The following is a 17219-nucleotide window of genomic DNA, read 5'->3' as shown; positions in this document are numbered from 1 at the left end:
ACTGGTTAAATTCCATTTGGTTACTTCAGGAACTTTTGGGGGTTACTTCAGAAAGGGACATCTTTGTCAAAGCCATGTTTGTGGTGGAATTTTGATCATTTATCACTGGACATAAGATTTTCATCTCTAAAAATGTATTTTGTCCAGTCTGTCCCAAACTTCACACTTTTGATGACAGTCTGGCGACGACTACATGCCAATATCTGGTCACACATGGTGCCACAGTTCTCATATAACATTTTAATCAAGACTACCCCACTGTGATTGAAGCATTTCTTGCAAAACAATCATAACCAAACAAAACCTTTCCTGTTCTGTAAATGAACAGTAGGACAAAATGATTATTAGTCATTGCGGAAAGCACAATTAATGTTTTTGTTTACATCGTTGGAACGAGGAAAAATTCCCCCACCACAAAAACAGAAATACTCATGAAAGCAACCTGTAGTGCAAACACGAGGGCTGAATTTATTACTTCCTGCACTAGAAACCTGCCGATGTTGCTGATATGGATAGATCACCAGTCTTCCTTGTCTTTATCTTATTATCTCCTGTTGAGATGTTGCAGCAGAAAATGCAGCCTGGCCTGTTGAAACATTGTTTTTTTTAGTGTTTCAACTGAAAAAATAGAATGCCTTTGATCCAAATGGAATGCATCTTGTGAAAAAAGGTGACATCTTGTGACATCACAAGATGATGACATAGATCCTTTGTTATGTCATCATCTTGCTGAGAGAAAAAACCCTTAAGTAGGAGCTTTGCTCTGTTAAACTTTAATGCTCAACGGACCTTGACCTGACAGCAAGCAAACCCTTTTTGGAGAGTTTTGAGAGAATTTTACTTAGCAATTCACCGACCAAGCCGACACATTTCACCATGTCAGCTCACCCATCCTTCAGCTCAAATGAGCTTGGATTAGTTAAAGGGAGCATTTTGGGAAAGCACTACAAGGTAGAGGCTTTCCTCGGAGAAGGGGGCTTTGGTATTGTAGCCAAATGTCGTGATACCATGACTAACCGAGCTGTGGCTATTAAAGTGAACAAGAGCCGCCCTGATATTCTGCAACAGGCGAAATTGGAAATTTTCATCCTGGAGCAGCTGCGAAGGTTGGATTCAGATGCCGCCAACATTGTTCAATGGAACGGCTTTTTTCACGACGGAGAGCGGGTTTGCCTGAAATTTGAACTCCTTGATCAATGCCTGAGGGACTACATATGGGACCGGAAAAACCACTGTCTCCCCATAAGCGAAGTCAGGCCAATTTTAGGTCAACTGACAAATGCTCTGTCCCACCTGGGTTCTGTGGGAATGGTGCACGCTGACCTCAAACCTGGAAACATCATGGTTGTAAACCGCCATGAGTCTCCCATCAAAGTCAAACTTATAGACTTTGGCCTCGCATGTCCTGCGTCTGCAGTGATGCCTGGTGACCGTGTGGGGACGGTTGGTTATTGTGCACCTGAGGTTATGCTTGGCCTTCCTTACAATGAAGCAATTGACATGTGGTCTCTGGGGCTGGTAGCTGTGGAGCTTGCTACAGGGCTGCCACTCTACCCTGGAAATGAAGACTATGATGTTTTGAAATTCATCATAGAGACTCAGGGTCAGCCACCAGATCATGTTCTAGACTCTGGCGTCTACACTGAAGACTATTTCATTGAAGACAAAGACAAGCAACAGCGCTGGACATTTAAGACTGACCAACAATTTCAGTATGAGACAGGATATGAGTCCCTGGAGACAAGATGCATAAAACTGACGCGTCTGGATGACCTTGAACAAATAATAATGTTTAGACGAGGACCAGAAGCTGGCCAACGCTTATTTGTCAGCTTAATTAAACAGATGTTGGCCTTGGATGCACACCAGCGGATAACACCCTCGGAGGTTCTCCGGCATCCCTTTTTCAGCCCTAAGAGTTCCCTGTGCATTGACATGAGTGCTGAAAGATCACAAAACCCTGTGGTCTTTCAGCACCCTTCAAACTTGGAAAGCAAGAGATCACAGAAAATCAACTGCAGTTTTCAAAACTCGGTTGAATTTTCTCAGCAAGTATTCGTCCACACATCAGCCAGTCCATCATTCAGCTCAGATGAGCTTGAATTAGTTAAAGGGAGCATTTTGGGAAAGCACTACAAGGTAGAGGCTTTCCTCGGAGAAGGGGGCTTTGGTATTGTAGCCAAATGTCGCGACACAACAACCAACCAAGCTGTTGCCATTAAAGTCAACAAGAGCGACCCTGATATTCTGCAACAGGCACATGTGGAAATTTTCATCTTGGAGCAGCTGCGAAGGTTGGATCCAGATGCCGCCAACATTGTTCAATGGAACGGCTTTTTCCACGACGGACAGCGGGTTTGCCTGAAATTTGAACTCCTTGATCAATGCCTGTGGGACTACATAGGGGACCGGAATAAACAGGGTCTCCCCATAAGCGAAGTCAGGCCAATTTTAGGTCAAATCACAAATGCTCTGTCCCACCTGAGTTCTGTGGGAATAGTGCACGCTGACCTCAAACCTGGAAACATCATGGTTGTAAACCGCCATGAGTCTCCCATCAAAGTCAAACTTATAGACTTTGGCCTCGCATGTCCTGCGTCTGCAGTGATACCTGGTGACTTTGTGGGGACGGTTGGTTACTGTGCACCTGAGGTTATGCTTGGCCTTCCTTACAATGAAGCAAGTGACATGTGGTCTCTGGGGCTGGTGGCTGTGGAGCTTGCTACAGGGGTGCCACTCTACCCTTCGGAGAATGACTATGATTATCTGAAATTCATCATAGAGACTCAGGGTCAGCCACCAGATCATGTGCTAGACTCTGGCGTCTACACTGAAAACTATTTCATTGGAGACAAATACAAGCAACAGCGCTGGACATTTAAGACGGAAGAACAATATAAAGGCTCTGTTCCAGGGACAGGACATGAATCCCTGGAGACAAGATACATAATACTTACACGTCTGGATGACCTCGAACAGCTAATGATGTTTAGACGAGGACCAGAAGCTGGCCAACGCTTATTTGTCAGCCTAATTAAACAGATGTTGGCCTTGGATGCACACCAGCGGATAACACCCTCTCAGGTTCTCCGGCATCCCTTTTTCAGCTCTGGCCTCTCTAAAAGGTTCCCATGTATCAACATTGAAAGACCATACTGAATCAGTCTCCAGCATGGCATCTTCCACCCTGGACAAAAGTGATAAAAATACAAACTGGGGTTGGAAAATGACATTAACAGCAAATTACAATGCAAAAATTAATTAAGCTGCTCCAAAAATGATCACTTTGGCTTCTTTTTTTTAAATTTTCACTCCCCCCACCCCAACCAGTCGTGGCAGAGGGCTGTCCCTTCCTGAGCCTGGCTCTGTTGAAGGTTTCTTCCTTTTTAAAAGGGAGTTTTTCCTTGCCACTGTCGCTAAATGCTTGCTCATAGGGAAATCTTCTGATTGTTGGAGTGGCCAAAACTCTAGGGGAAGTAGCAATTCTTGTGAAAATTAAAAAAAAAAAAAGCCTACCAATCTTCAAAGCGCAGCAGCGGACACCTTACCATCACATCAGTCCTTCAATCAGACCTAAAACACCACCTTTACAGAAATAAATTCCATACAAATTGGAAATAAATTGTGTAATAATTGTTGTTTTTGATTGTTTATAAATATATAGAGCTACCCTTCAGCCTCCTAGTAGACATACCTGTGTTATGAATGTGAAACTCCTCTGATTTTCAGAAAAGTTGACCTCTGACCTTGAAGTCAAGGTCATTGAGATTTAAGCTTCACAGAGATTTTCAGTAGATGCAACCATGGTATTGACTTGAAAATTCTACACTATCAAAGACTTAGGTGCCCACAGCACCTCGCCATATACAAAAGATTTTTCTATTCATTTATGTATTATTAGTTTATTTATTTCTTCATCCTGCTCTCTCTCTCTTTTTTTTAATTCACCTTTCTGTTGCGATGCTCTGGACATTTCTAAACCCCACAAGTTCAGCCTCAATTTTCAACCCAATTTTCCTATACTTTCACTTGAACACGTCCAGCCTTCACCTCTCACCGGTCCTCGTCCCCTCTTCTCACAGCTTCCTGTGTGGCCTCCCAAATCAAACACAGGCCCAAATCAGCCGTTTCTTCTTCTCTGTTCATTCTCTCTTCATCTTTTCAGTCTTTTCTTGGCGGTTAACTCCCAGCATGGCAAATATGAACTCAGACAGTCCAATGCAGTGCTTTCACACAGTCATGTCACTGGTACACTTTCCAGCTTGTAATTCAGAGCACATGTTCCATTAACATACATGCTGCTGGACCCTTCAGTGTTTTAGGTCAGTTGTACTGTCTTCTGCCTGCTGTTAATTCTTCAAATCTACGGTGTTGTTCTGTCTGTCTTCTGTCTTCATCAGGAGATTGACTGTCCTTTAAGCTTCTTCTCAGGATAAGGGCAGGATGAGAGGTGAAGCTGTAAAGTTTCAGCCAAAGCCTGGCCTGTTTGTCGTTCCAATTATGTTAATCTATCATTTTGCCGCTGTACTCATCTGAGGTTGAGCCAAGTCCATGGGCACCTGTATTAACACACTAAGACATTTATTTAATATCATTTTCATTACTATTTCTTAGCACTTTCACTCTCTAATTCCTCTGTTTTCCTTTTGAAACGTCTCTCACAAGCTCACAAGCTATATTCAGACTTCCTGCTTCACTTCCTGCCAGACACACACACACACACACACACACTCTTCACTTTACTGGATTTTCATCCGTTTCTACAGCCTAATCAAGCTCTTATTTTATGTTCACACTCTATATACCCTCTGTAACTCTACTAATTCTAATATAAAAAGAATGCACCCTCAGAAAAACAGAAAAGTCAGTGATGTACAAATGTAGCAAAAATAGGAAACATTAGAACTGTAAATGTTTTCTTCCTTGTCTGCAGATTAACAGTCCACAGGTTGGGTGCTCGCACTCTGATTCGTTCCCTGGAGATGAAGGAGAGAGAGCTCAGAGGACAGCAAGATGGAGGAGTGAAGGAGAAGGTGGTGCAGCTCAGTGTCCAATCAGGAGTGAGCAGTTCTTTCACCACCTTCATTGCTGTCAACAAAGACAACAGAGAGGCGATCCAAGGACCTCTGCACCGCAGACATATTCTACCACCCTGTGAGGTTTGTTTAAAGCAAACAAAGCAATACCATGAAACTGTTAACAGCAGGATGTCAGAGTCAATAGAGAGGACTCAAAAGAGCAACTTCAAATCAAACTATTTATGTAGTAGGTGTTTCTTTGCCAATGTCTTTCCCCTGCATTAGAAAGTAATAAGCCAGATGGAAGTACAACACACATCTATGCATTTCTATAAAAACTGACCTGCCCTGAACTTATAATCTCTCTCTCTCTCTCTCTTTGTTTTTCCTTAAAGTGATGGCTGTCCATTCGTCCTGTAAAAGGTGTAAATATAAACCTGAATGAATGGGAGTAGAAACTGTGTGTGCGCATGAAGACATGCTTGTGTCGCTGAGATTTAACAGATTTATGTATGTTCACGTAGCCAAGTGATAATCATATATAATAATCACTGAATAGTAATAATGTTATTGAACAGGTTAAACATTTAGATATCACAAAAAGTTGCAAAAAAAAACAAAAAACACACAGCTGTGAAGTCAGCTGCACATGAATAACATTAGTACAATGACAACTTTAATCAGAGTGAGTTCAGAAGATCCAAAAGTGGGACACTAAAAACAAGCTAGTGAAAGCAAAAAGTGACTTTGAAAAATTTATTTCATAGAATTAAAACACTGATAGGAAAAAAAACTAAACATGAGAAGAATGGCAATCCTGCAGCGACCAATCAAAGAAGACTGTAATGGCTGCATTGTAAAGAAGTGAGTGAAGAAAGCTGATTTTTTTTTAGTTTTTCTGAGATATGCAGAGTTTTAACGAACAATTTGAACACTATTATTCATTTACATTATTTGTTCTCAACAGAGATGGGCAGTAATGCGTTACAAGTAACGTGTTACTGTAATCCGATTACAGGCACTTGCCCTGGTGGCCATTCTTTCAGTGGGCATTTCTCAACAACAACTACAAACACTAGTGAAGTGAATGGGCATTTAATTAAATAATGAAACATTTAATTCAATAATTAATGGCATATTTAATTCATTCATTTTGTCACTCCTGGCCCTCCACACCTCACTGCCATGATTGTTTGTGTAGTTATTGGATTCTAAAACTACTAGAATAGAATAGAAAACACATAAGATGCAGTCTCTGTTTTTTCTTCACCTTATTAATTTGAACTGAACTGAAATAAATCCGTTCTTTTCTGTATGGTAATGACTAGGACCTGTCCCAGCTGTCTCTGGTGGATTCAGTATTGTCTCCAATGTTTCTGATAACTTCCAGTTTGGGAAGTTTCCCATGCAGGTGAGGAATGCAGTGACTGACAGACTACCCCTCCTTCATTTAGGACCAGTGTTGGTCAAGTTACTTGAAAAAAGTAATTAGTTACCGATTACTGATTACTTCTCAAAAAAAGTAATCCCGTTACTTTACTGATTACTTGTTTTCAAAAGTAATTAATTACTTAGTTACTTAGTTACTTTTAAAAAACATGATACACTACCTGAATGCTTGATAAAGCAATAGACCTTTTGGGCCAATGCTATTTTTTCTGCATAATCCATCATATAAAAGTGAATCAAATGGAAAAGTGTCTTTTTAAAAAATTGTTTATTACTTTTAATCTTAACTTTATAAACAGTGCATCAAACAAAAATTAAATTAAATTCAACAGTCTTTGACTTTAATAAATTTGTTTAACATTTGAACATATTTCTGCACATTACACCATATTTTAAGAAAATAAAGGCTTAAACTGTATTTCTGCATACTCCAGCATATAACATAAATTATTTTTGTGTATACACACATCTTTTCATATAAATAAAGCAAAAAATAAATAAATAAAATTAACAAAAACATCTTTTAACAGTTGGTAAAGTGCAGAGAGGCATAATATTGAGATTACAAAAACAGAAAATGCTATTGCATGCTACATTCAGGCTGTTAATCCAGTCTCAGTTTGTGGCAACCCTGAAAAAGACCTATGTTTTATTGTTTTCTTTTGGACTGAAACAGTGGTTATATCGCATCAGCAGAAGCTTCTCAAACCTTCTATCAGACATTCTGTTCCTTTTTGGGGAAAGCACCAATCCACCTAAACTGAACAGCCGTTCCACTGGTGCACTGGATGGAGTTGGACTGTTGTATTTCATGTACATCTTTTTGAGATTTGGGAACTGATTCAGAATCTCAAGCTCATAGCCTGACCTTAAAAAGTCAGTTATTTCTTTTTCTGCTGAGAAGCTTTCTGTGGGCTGATTCTGAAATTCAAAAAAGTCCATTTCGGCTGGGCTGGCTGGGATTTGGGACACATTAGTGTTCTCAGTTGCAGGAGCAGCTTTACGACACTCTGTTATCAGGAGCTCCTTCACATACTCTCTCCTACGCTCATCTCTCAGCCAACGAAGTTTAAACTTGGGACAAGTGGCCGCTGCGAGAAGTCCTTCTTGGCTGTCCAGAACAGCATCAAAACGAGTCTTGATGGCCTGTAACATACAATATGATGCAACTAAGAATAAAATTATTTTACTGTATAATTACCTATTGTCAATATTTTGTGGGCTTTACAGCTCTAAACCATCTATATTTTCTATTATCAATACTGTATGAGATTTAATTTTGGCTGAGGCTTTTGTTGATATTATGATTAATATTCATGATTAATGATGATCAATGTCCCTGATATTTAACAAGGGGTGAATACTTGGTCTTTTATTCTATCATTTTAATAATTGTACCCACTGCTTAAAACAAAGTATAACATCCACCCACTGTGAATGGTATAATAAATTTAACAAATCCACCCAAAGCAATTAATAATAATCTTACCTTTACAATGACATCTGGAAGGCTGGCTGTCATTCTAGAGAGGTCATCTTTCAGGGCAAGGGTCTTTGACATCAGGCTTGTGAGTGTTGGCAGTAAAGCCCCGTAGGTGCACTCATCCCCTTGTAAGATGTCCAGAGCCACTGTCAGGGGCTTCATCACAGTACAGTACTCTTTCAAGAACTGGTACTCCCTTTCATTAAGGCACTTGATTCCCAGTTTTACACACAGGGGATTAAGTTCATTCAAGGGAATTGTGATGATTCTAGAAATGGCCTCATACAGGGAATTCCACCTTGTGGATGTCGGTACCATTAGTTTCCTCCGACTGACTTCCTCCACCTGTTCAGAGGCTAATGTTGATCGACTTGCTTTAGTCCAAAGAGCAGAACATTTTGCAATGCTACTCCTATATACAGCCTTGGTGTCTGCACAGGAATTTAGATGTTTGTCAACATCGCTTGCTGAAATCAAGTTAATTGTGTGCGATGCACATCTGTAGTGTGGAGGGAGGCTGAACTGTGCATCACCAGATGCAGCTGAAAGAGCTTCTATGACATCAGTAAAGGTCGGTTCCTCGTCATCACCTTCTTCATTTTCAGATTCAGACTCCAAATGACAGGGCTGACATACTCTGAATGCTTTGGAAAAATTGGATGCATTATCCGTTACAGTGGCAATAACTTTGCCTTGTAGTCCATATGATGAATGGATTTCTTCAATCTCTGCTCCAATTACATCATAGGTATGGCTGCCTCTAATTCTCTTGCATGCTAGAGCGGCCTTGTTGTGTTGTAATGTGGAATTAATCCAGTGAACTGTTACACCCATAAAACTTTTATTATTTACCGTCCAGATGTCAGCAGTGGTGGAAACAAACTCTGCCTCTTCGAGTGTAGCCTTCAAGTTAGAGTTCATTTTGTCATATTCTCTCTCAAGGTATCCTACAAATGACTTTCTCTGGGGCAGCTTGACACCACTTTTAGTTGGTATTTTTTCTACGATGCGTCGGAATGATTCAGAGTCAACAGTGGAAATCGGCAACATGTCCTCGACGATATAGGCAGCGACAAGCTTCTTCAGTTCAGCGGCACTAAGTCCTGTCGCTCTTACGTCTAGTTTAACCTGTTTAGCAGGAGTGGGTCCATCTGAGGTTTGCCCGGTGGAAGTAGATGGTGTAGGACAGTGAGGGGATCCTGGGGGTTTTCTGTCAATTTAACATTCTTGTGGCAGCGTGCTAGGTGCTTGCTCAGGTTGGAAGTGGAATTTTTCGACGTAGAAAGAAGTTTTCTTCCGATGCAGAGTGTACAACGTACGCTTATGTTTTTGTCGCTTTTTAAAGAGTCAAATTCAAAATAATGTCGGTATTTCCAAGTATTAAATGCTGCACGATCGTACTCTATCCCTCGCTCCATGTTTTCTATTGTTGACACACGAGCTACCATAGCCGTCGCACTCGCTTGCGTCATTGTCATGAGACATTCTCGCAAAAAGTTCACGGTTTTAGTAACGCAGTAACGCAGCGTTCCTACGGGAAAGTAAAGGTAATCTAATTACCGTTTTTGCAATAGTAATCCCTTACATTACTCGTTACTTGAAAAAAGTAATCCGATTACAGTAACGCGTTACAAGTAACGCGTTACTGCCCATCTCTGATGATGACAGCTTTAATAACCTATTTTATCTTCAATTATTCTTGTATGAAATTCTCTTAAAGTAGCAACTGAATTTCAACCAACTCAGCTAGCTCTGCATATTTTATTTCCTCTATTAAAATAAAATGTGGCGGAGCCCAGCTGTAATTGTACCTTGCATTAATATGGTGTATTATTGATGGTGACACAGCACTGCTTAGCATGTCGTCCTGAATCTCAGGTGTGCCAATGACCTGTGCAGTATATGAGGCACTAAAATCCTGGTGGATTTCTGGGATACGAACAGGACGGAGTCATGTGAGCTCTATCAATATTGCACCACTTACGTCTCAGACCTGTATTTATGTATTTATGCACTGAAATCGCGCTGTAATATCCAGTTAACTGTCCACATTTGTACTCTGTTTTTCCATTTATTATATTTTTTTTCATTAATTTGTCTGAAAAAAGATCCACGTAGTAACCAAAGAGAGACTAAATCAATGGTCTCTAATAGCAGCCAAATTATAAGAGCTTTCATTAGTGATGGTGAGATGAAGCCTTGTGATGAACTGAAGCTTTCCATCCAACTGGTCGACTCATGGTTCGAAGCATTGTGACGATTCATTGGCTCTACTGCGCCATCAAGTGGACGATTAAAGTCAGACAGGCTCAATGATTATAATGATGTGATGTGTAAACCTCTAAACTTAATAAATAAATTGTTTTCATGGTTATTTATCCCGAATATTGTCTCAGTATGTCTGATACAAAAGAGAAAGTGGAAACTATCAGGACAGAGTTTTGGTATGATTGTGTAACTGTGTAATCATGCTTGTGTACATCTGGACAATGACACAAACTAGTGTGTGGTGCTTCACTTTTTAATAAACTAAAATCAGATTATAAGATCTGTGGTGTTGTTGATTTATATTATGGTACTTATCATTTGTGATATTTATTACTGTGTGCATACTTTATTAGGAGAGATGAGATTAAATGTTGTCAGACAAATATTCTCTTCCTTGCTGGTTCCATCGAAGGAGAAATGTTCAAGTAAGTATGTAACTGGGACGTAATCCAATTCCACAACACAATGTGACGGGGAATCAGCTGCGTTTTGCTGCCCAATTTATTTAGAATCTGGTGCAAACCGGCGAGCCAGTTCCTGAATCAGTCACGTGGTACGGACTGCCCGCGAGGCCTCGAACTGCATACGTAATCAAAGCAAGCCTCGATACGCGCTTTACAAAACTACCACGAGATTACCCGACACACGCTTCAAAGCTACGACACACAGGAGACATCACTACTGCACACAGCCTTCACACGACAACAGGTGCACCACACTGCTAAGTGTGTTTTGTGTTTAGAGTTTTGCTAAATGGGAGACTGAGCTTTGAATAGTGTTTAAGATTTTGGCAACAGTGGGACTGATTTGATGAAAGAGTTTTCATAGTTGACAGTTTAGTTTTTACAATGGGGTTTAGTGTTTTAGCAATTCAGAAAAACTCTAATACACCTGTGCTTTTCCCAGCAACTGAGGCTTTTACCCTGCACAGTTTAAGGTATGATAAAGCACTGACCTTATAAATGGCACAAAATACACATTTTAGCTGGGAGCTGGTCATTCACAGGGGAAAGGCTCCATTGTACAACAACAACAACAGTAGTAATAGTAATAATAAATTATTATTAGTCAGGCAAGTATATCATATACCAAACATGCTTCCAAACTAATGACATTTTTTGCATTCTTCACATCAGGTCAAAATGTACTTTTTTTTAAAAAGTGACTGGCACTGCGGAAATGGATCTACAGCACCACTTAAGAAATTTTAAAGAACTTCTAACAACTTATTTACAGCTTGAAATACGTGTATGACATTTATTACACACAGATTCAGTGAACCCAATCCAAAGAGGAAGTCTGGAAGTCCGCCATTTTGAATGTAAAATGACATTTTGGCACAGTTTTAGTGTTTTCCAGGCATCGCTGGTTTACACATTCGCCTGCAAAGTGAGAGGTCACTGGTTAAATTCCATTTGGTTACTTCAGGAACTTTTTGGGGTTACTTCAGAAAGGGACATCTTCGTCAAAGCCATGTTTGTGGTGGAATTTTGATCATTTATCACTGGACATAAGATTTTCATCTCTAAAAATGTATTTTGTCCAGTCTGTCCCAAACTTCACACTTTTGATGACAGTCTGGCGACGACTACATGCCGATATCTGGTCACACATGGTGCCACAGTTCTCATATAACATTTTAATCAAGACTACCCCACTGTGATTGAAGTATTTCTTGCAAAACAATCATAACCAAACAAAACCTTTCCTGTTCTGTAAATGAACAGTAGGACAAAATGATTACTAGTCATTGCGGAAAGCACAATTAATGTTTTTGTTTACATCGTTGGAACGAGGAAAAATTCCCCCACCACAAAAACAGAAATACTCATGAAAGCAACCTGTAGTGCAAACACGAGGGCTGAATTTATTACTTCCTGCACTAGAAACCTGCCGATGTTGCTGATATGGATAGATCACCAGTCTTCCTTGTCTTTATCTTATTATCTCCTGTTGAGATGTTGCAGCAGAAAATGCAGCCTGGCCTGTTGAAACATTGTTTTTTTTTTAGTGTTTCAACTGAAAAAATAGAATGCCTTTGATCCAAATGGAATGCATCTTGTGAAAAAAGGTGACATCTTGTGACATCACAAGATGATGACATAGATCCTTTGTTATGTCATCATCTTGCTGAGAGAAAAAACCCTTAAATAGGAGCTTTGCTCTGTTAAACTTTAATGCTCAACGGACCTTGACCTGACAGCAAGCAAACCCTTTTTGGAGAGTTTTGAGAGAATTTTACTTAGCAATTCACCGACCAAGCCGACACATTTCACCATGTCAGCTCACCCATCCTTCAGCTCAAATGAGCTTGGATTAGTTAAAGGGAGCATTTTGGGAAAGCACTACAAGGTAGAGGCTTTCCTCGGAGAAGGGGGCTTTGGTATTGTAGCCAAATGTCGTGATACCATGACTAACCGAGCTGTGGCTATTAAAGTGAACAAGAGCCGCCCTGATATTCTGCAACAGGCGAAATTGGAAATTTTCATCCTGGAGCAGCTGCGAAGGTTGGATTCAGATGCCGCCAACATTGTTCAATGGAACGGCTTTTTTCACGACGGAGAGCGGGTTTGCCTGAAATTTGAACTCCTTGATCAATGCCTGAGGGACTACATATGGGACCGGAAAAACCACTGTCTCCCCATAAGCGAAGTCAGGCCAATTTTAGGTCAACTGACAAATGCTCTGTCCCACCTGGGTTCTGTGGGAATGGTGCACGCTGACCTCAAACCTGGAAACATCATGGTTGTAAACCGCCACGAGTCTCCCATCAAAGTCAAACTTATAGACTTTGGCCTCGCATGTCCTGCGTCTGCAGTGATGCCTGGTGACCGTGTGGGGACGGTTGGTTATTGTGCACCTGAGGTTATGCTTGGCCTTCCTTACAATGAAGCAATTGACATGTGGTCTCTGGGGCTGGTAGCTGTGGAGCTTGCTACAGGGCTGCCACTCTACCCTGGAAATGAAGACTATGATGTTTTGAAATTCATCATAGAGACTCAGGGTCAGCCACCAGATCATGTTCTAGACTCTGGCGTCTACACTGAAGACTATTTCATTGAAGACAAAGACAAGCAACAGCGCTGGACATTTAAGACTGACCAACAATTTCAGTATGAGACAGGATATGAGTCCCTGGAGACAAGATGCATAAAACTGACGCGTCTGGATGACCTTGAACAAATAATAATGTTTAGACGAGGACCAGAAGCTGGCCAACGCTTATTTGTCAGCTTAATTAAACAGATGTTGGCCTTGGATGCACACCAACGGATAACACCCTCGGAGGTTCTCCGGCATCCCTTTTTCAGCCCTAAGAGTTCCCTGTGCATTGACATGAGTGCTGAAAGATCACAAAACCCTGTGGTCTTTCAGCACCCTTCAAACTTGGAAAGCAAGAGATCACAGAAAATCAACTGCAGTTTTCAAAACTCGGTTGAATTTTCTCAGCAAGTATTCGTCCACACATCAGCCAGTCCATCATTCAGCTCAGATGAGCTTGAATTAGTTAAAGGGAGCATTTTGGGAAAGCACTACAAGGTAGAGGCTTTCCTCGGAGAAGGGGGCTTTGGTATTGTAGCCAAATGTCGCAACACAACAACCAACCAAGCTGTTGCCATTAAAGTCAACAAGAGCGACCCTGATATTCTGCAACAGGCACATGTGGAAATTTTCATCTTGGAGCAGCTGCGAAGGTTGGATCCAGATGTCGCCAACATTGTTCAATGGAACGGCTTTTTCCACGACGGACAGCGGGTTTGCCTGAAATTTGAACTCCTTGATCAATGCCTGTGGGACTACATAGGGGACCGGAATAAACAGGGTCTCCCCATAAGCGAAGTCAGGCCAATTTTAGGTCAAATCACAAATGCTCTGTCCCACCTGAGTTCTGTGGGAATGGTGCACGCTGACCTCAAACCTGGAAACATCATGGTTGTAAACCGCCATGAGTCTCCCATCAAAGTCAAACTTATAGACTTTGGCCTCGCATGTCCTGCGTCTGCAGTGATACCTGGTGACTTTGTGGGGACGGTTGGTTACTGTGCACCTGAGGTTATGCTTGGCCTTCCTTACAATGAAGCAAGTGACATGTGGTCTCTGGGGCTGGTGGCTGTGGAGCTTGCTACAGGGGTGCCACTCTACCCTTCGGAGAATGACTATGATTATCTGAAATTCATCATAGAGACTCAGGGTCAGCCACCAGATCATGTGCTAGACTCTGGCGTGTACACTGAAAACTATTTCATTGGAGACAAATACAAGCAACAGCGCTGGACATTTAAGACGGAAGAACAATATAAAGACTCTGTTCCAGGGACAGGACATGAATCCCTGGAGACAAGATACATAATACTTACACGTCTGGATGACCTCGAACAGCTAATGATGTTTAGACGAGGACCAGAAGCTGGCCAACGCTTATTTGTCAGCTTAATTAAACAGATGTTGGCCTTGGATGCACACCAACGGATAACACCCTCGGAGGTTCTCCGGCATCCCTTTTTCAGCCCTAAGAGTTCCCTGTGCATTGACATGAGTGCTGAAAGATCACAAAACCCTGTGGTCTTTCAGCACCCTTCAAACTTGGAAAGCAAGAGATCACAGAAAATCAACTGCAGTTTTCAAAACTCGGTTGAATTTTCTCAGCAAGTATTCGTCCACACATCAGCCAGTCCATCATTCAGCTCAGATGAGCTTGAATTAGTTAAAGGGAGCATTTTGGGAAAGCACTACAAGGTAGAGGCTTTCCTCGGAGAAGGGGGCTTTGGTATTGTAGCCAAATGTCGCGACACAACAACCAACCAAGCTGTTGCCATTAAAGTCAACAAGAGCGACCCTGATATTCTGCAACAGGCACATGTGGAAATTTTCATCTTGGAGCAGCTGCGAAGGTTGGATCCAGATGCCGCCAACATTGTTCAATGGAACGGCTTTTTCCACGACGGACAGCGGGTTTGCCTGAAATTTGAACTCCTTGATCAATGCCTGTGGGACTACATAGGGGACCGGAATAAACAGGGTCTCCCCATAAGCGAAGTCAGGCCAATTTTAGGTCAAATCACAAATGCTCTGTCCCACCTGAGTTCTGTGGGAATAGTGCACGCTGACCTCAAACCTGGAAACATCATGGTTGTAAACCGCCATGAGTCTCCCATCAAAGTCAAACTTATAGACTTTGGCCTCGCATGTCCTGCGTCTGCAGTGATACCTGGTGACTTTGTGGGGACGGTTGGTTACTGTGCACCTGAGGTTATGCTTGGCCTTCCTTACAATGAAGCAAGTGACATGTGGTCTCTGGGGCTGGTGGCTGTGGAGCTTGCTACAGGGGTGCCACTCTACCCTTCGGAGAATGACTATGATTATCTGAAATTCATCATAGAGACTCAGGGTCAGCCACCAGATCATGTGCTAGACTCTGGCGTGTACACTGAAAACTATTTCATTGGAGACAAATACAAGCAACAGCGCTGGACATTTAAGACGGAAGAACAATATAAAGGCTCTGTTCCAGGGACAGGACATGAATCCCTGGAGACAAGATACATAATACTTACACGTCTGGATGACCTCGAACAGCTAATGATGTTTAGACGAGGACCAGAAGCTGGCCAACGCTTATTTGTCAGCCTAATTAAACAGATGTTGGCCTTGGATTCACACCAGCGGATAACACCCTCTCAGGTTCTCCGGCATCCCTTTTTCAGCTCTGGCCTCTCTAAAAGGTTCCCATGTATCAACATTGAAAGACCATACTGAATCAGTCTCCAGCATGGCATCTTCCACCCTGGACAAAAGTGATAAAAATACAAACTGGGGTTGGAAAATGACATTAACAGCAAATTACAATGCAAAAATTAATTAAGCTGCTCCAAAAATGATCACTTTGGCTTCTTTTTTTTAAATTTTCACTCCCCCCACCCCAACCAGTCATGGCAGAGGGCTGTCCCTTCCTGAGCCTGGCTCTGTTGAAGGTTTCTTCCTTTTTAAAAGGGAGTTTTTCCTTCCCACTGTCGCTAAATGCTTGCTCATAGGGAAATCTTCTGATTGTTGGAGTGGCCAAAACTCTAGGGGAAGTAGCAATTCTTGTGAAAATTAAAAAAAAAAAAAGCCTACCAATCTTCAAAGCGCAGCAGCGGACACCTTACCATCACATCAGTCCTTCAATCAGACCTAAAACACCACCTTTACAGAAATAAATTCCATACAAATTGGAAATAAATTGTGTAATAATTGTTGTTTTTGATTTTTTATGAATATATAGTGCTACCCTTCAGCCTCCTAGTAGACATACCTGTGTTATGAATGTGAAACTCCTCTGATTTTCAGAAAAGTTGACCTCTGACCTTGAAGTCAAGGTCATTGAGATTTAAGCTTCACAGAGATTTTCAGTAGATGCAACCATGATATTGACTTGAAAATTCTACACTATCAAAGACTTAGGTGCCCACAGCACCTCGCCATATACAAAAGATTTTTCTATTCATTTATGTATTATTAGTTTATTTATTTCTTCATCCCGCTCTCTCTCTTTTTTTTTAATTCACCTTTCTGTTGCGATGCTCTGGACATTTCTAAACCCCACAAGTTCAGCCTCAATTTTCAACCCAATTTTCCTATACTTTCACTTGAACACGTCCAGCCTTCACCTCTCACCGGTCCTCGTCCCCTCTTCTCACAGCTTCCTGTGTGGCCTCCCAAATCAAACACAGGCCCAAATCAGCCGTTTCTTCTTCTCTGTTCATTCTCTCTTCATCTTTTCAGTCTTTTCTTGGCGGTTAACTCCCAGCATGGATGCACATGACACTCTTTTGATTGGGAATCTACACCGGTGCTAAATAGAGCATCTAAGTCATCACTGTCAGAAATCGTAACAGTTTGTGAATAGCTCACATCAGCATCGTCTTGTCTTACAGGAATGTATCTGACTCGATAGTCCAGCATTGATAACTTCTGAAGAAATGTACGCGCTAGATCTTTCTCAGATGTGTCATGGATCTGTT

General features: G+C 41.5%; 1 protein-coding gene across 1 annotated transcript in view; it reads left to right on the top strand.

The window, feature by feature from the left end:
- LOC146671126 (uncharacterized) overlaps positions 1-15975 on the top strand; it is a 77549-nt gene extending 61574 nt beyond the window's left edge. Inside the window, exons 8-10 of the mRNA XM_085404996.1 lie at positions 862-3125; positions 4934-5154; positions 12422-15975. Of these exons, the coding sequence (XP_085261122.1) occupies positions 862-3125; positions 4934-5154; positions 12422-15975 (6039 nt within the window). The remainder of the gene's footprint in view (positions 1-861; positions 3126-4933; positions 5155-12421) is intronic.
- The last annotated feature ends 1244 nt before the right edge of the window (positions 15976-17219 follow it).

Source organism: Rhamphochromis longiceps, linkage group LG4, assembly GCF_057381845.1.
Source record: "Rhamphochromis longiceps isolate RC_006_pf linkage group LG4, R_longiceps_female_GT1.1, whole genome shotgun sequence".
Lineage (NCBI taxonomy): Eukaryota > Metazoa > Chordata > Actinopteri > Cichliformes > Cichlidae > Rhamphochromis > Rhamphochromis longiceps.
The sequence above is the reverse complement of the archived record's forward strand: the minus strand, read 5'-3'. Positions and strand labels throughout refer to the sequence as shown.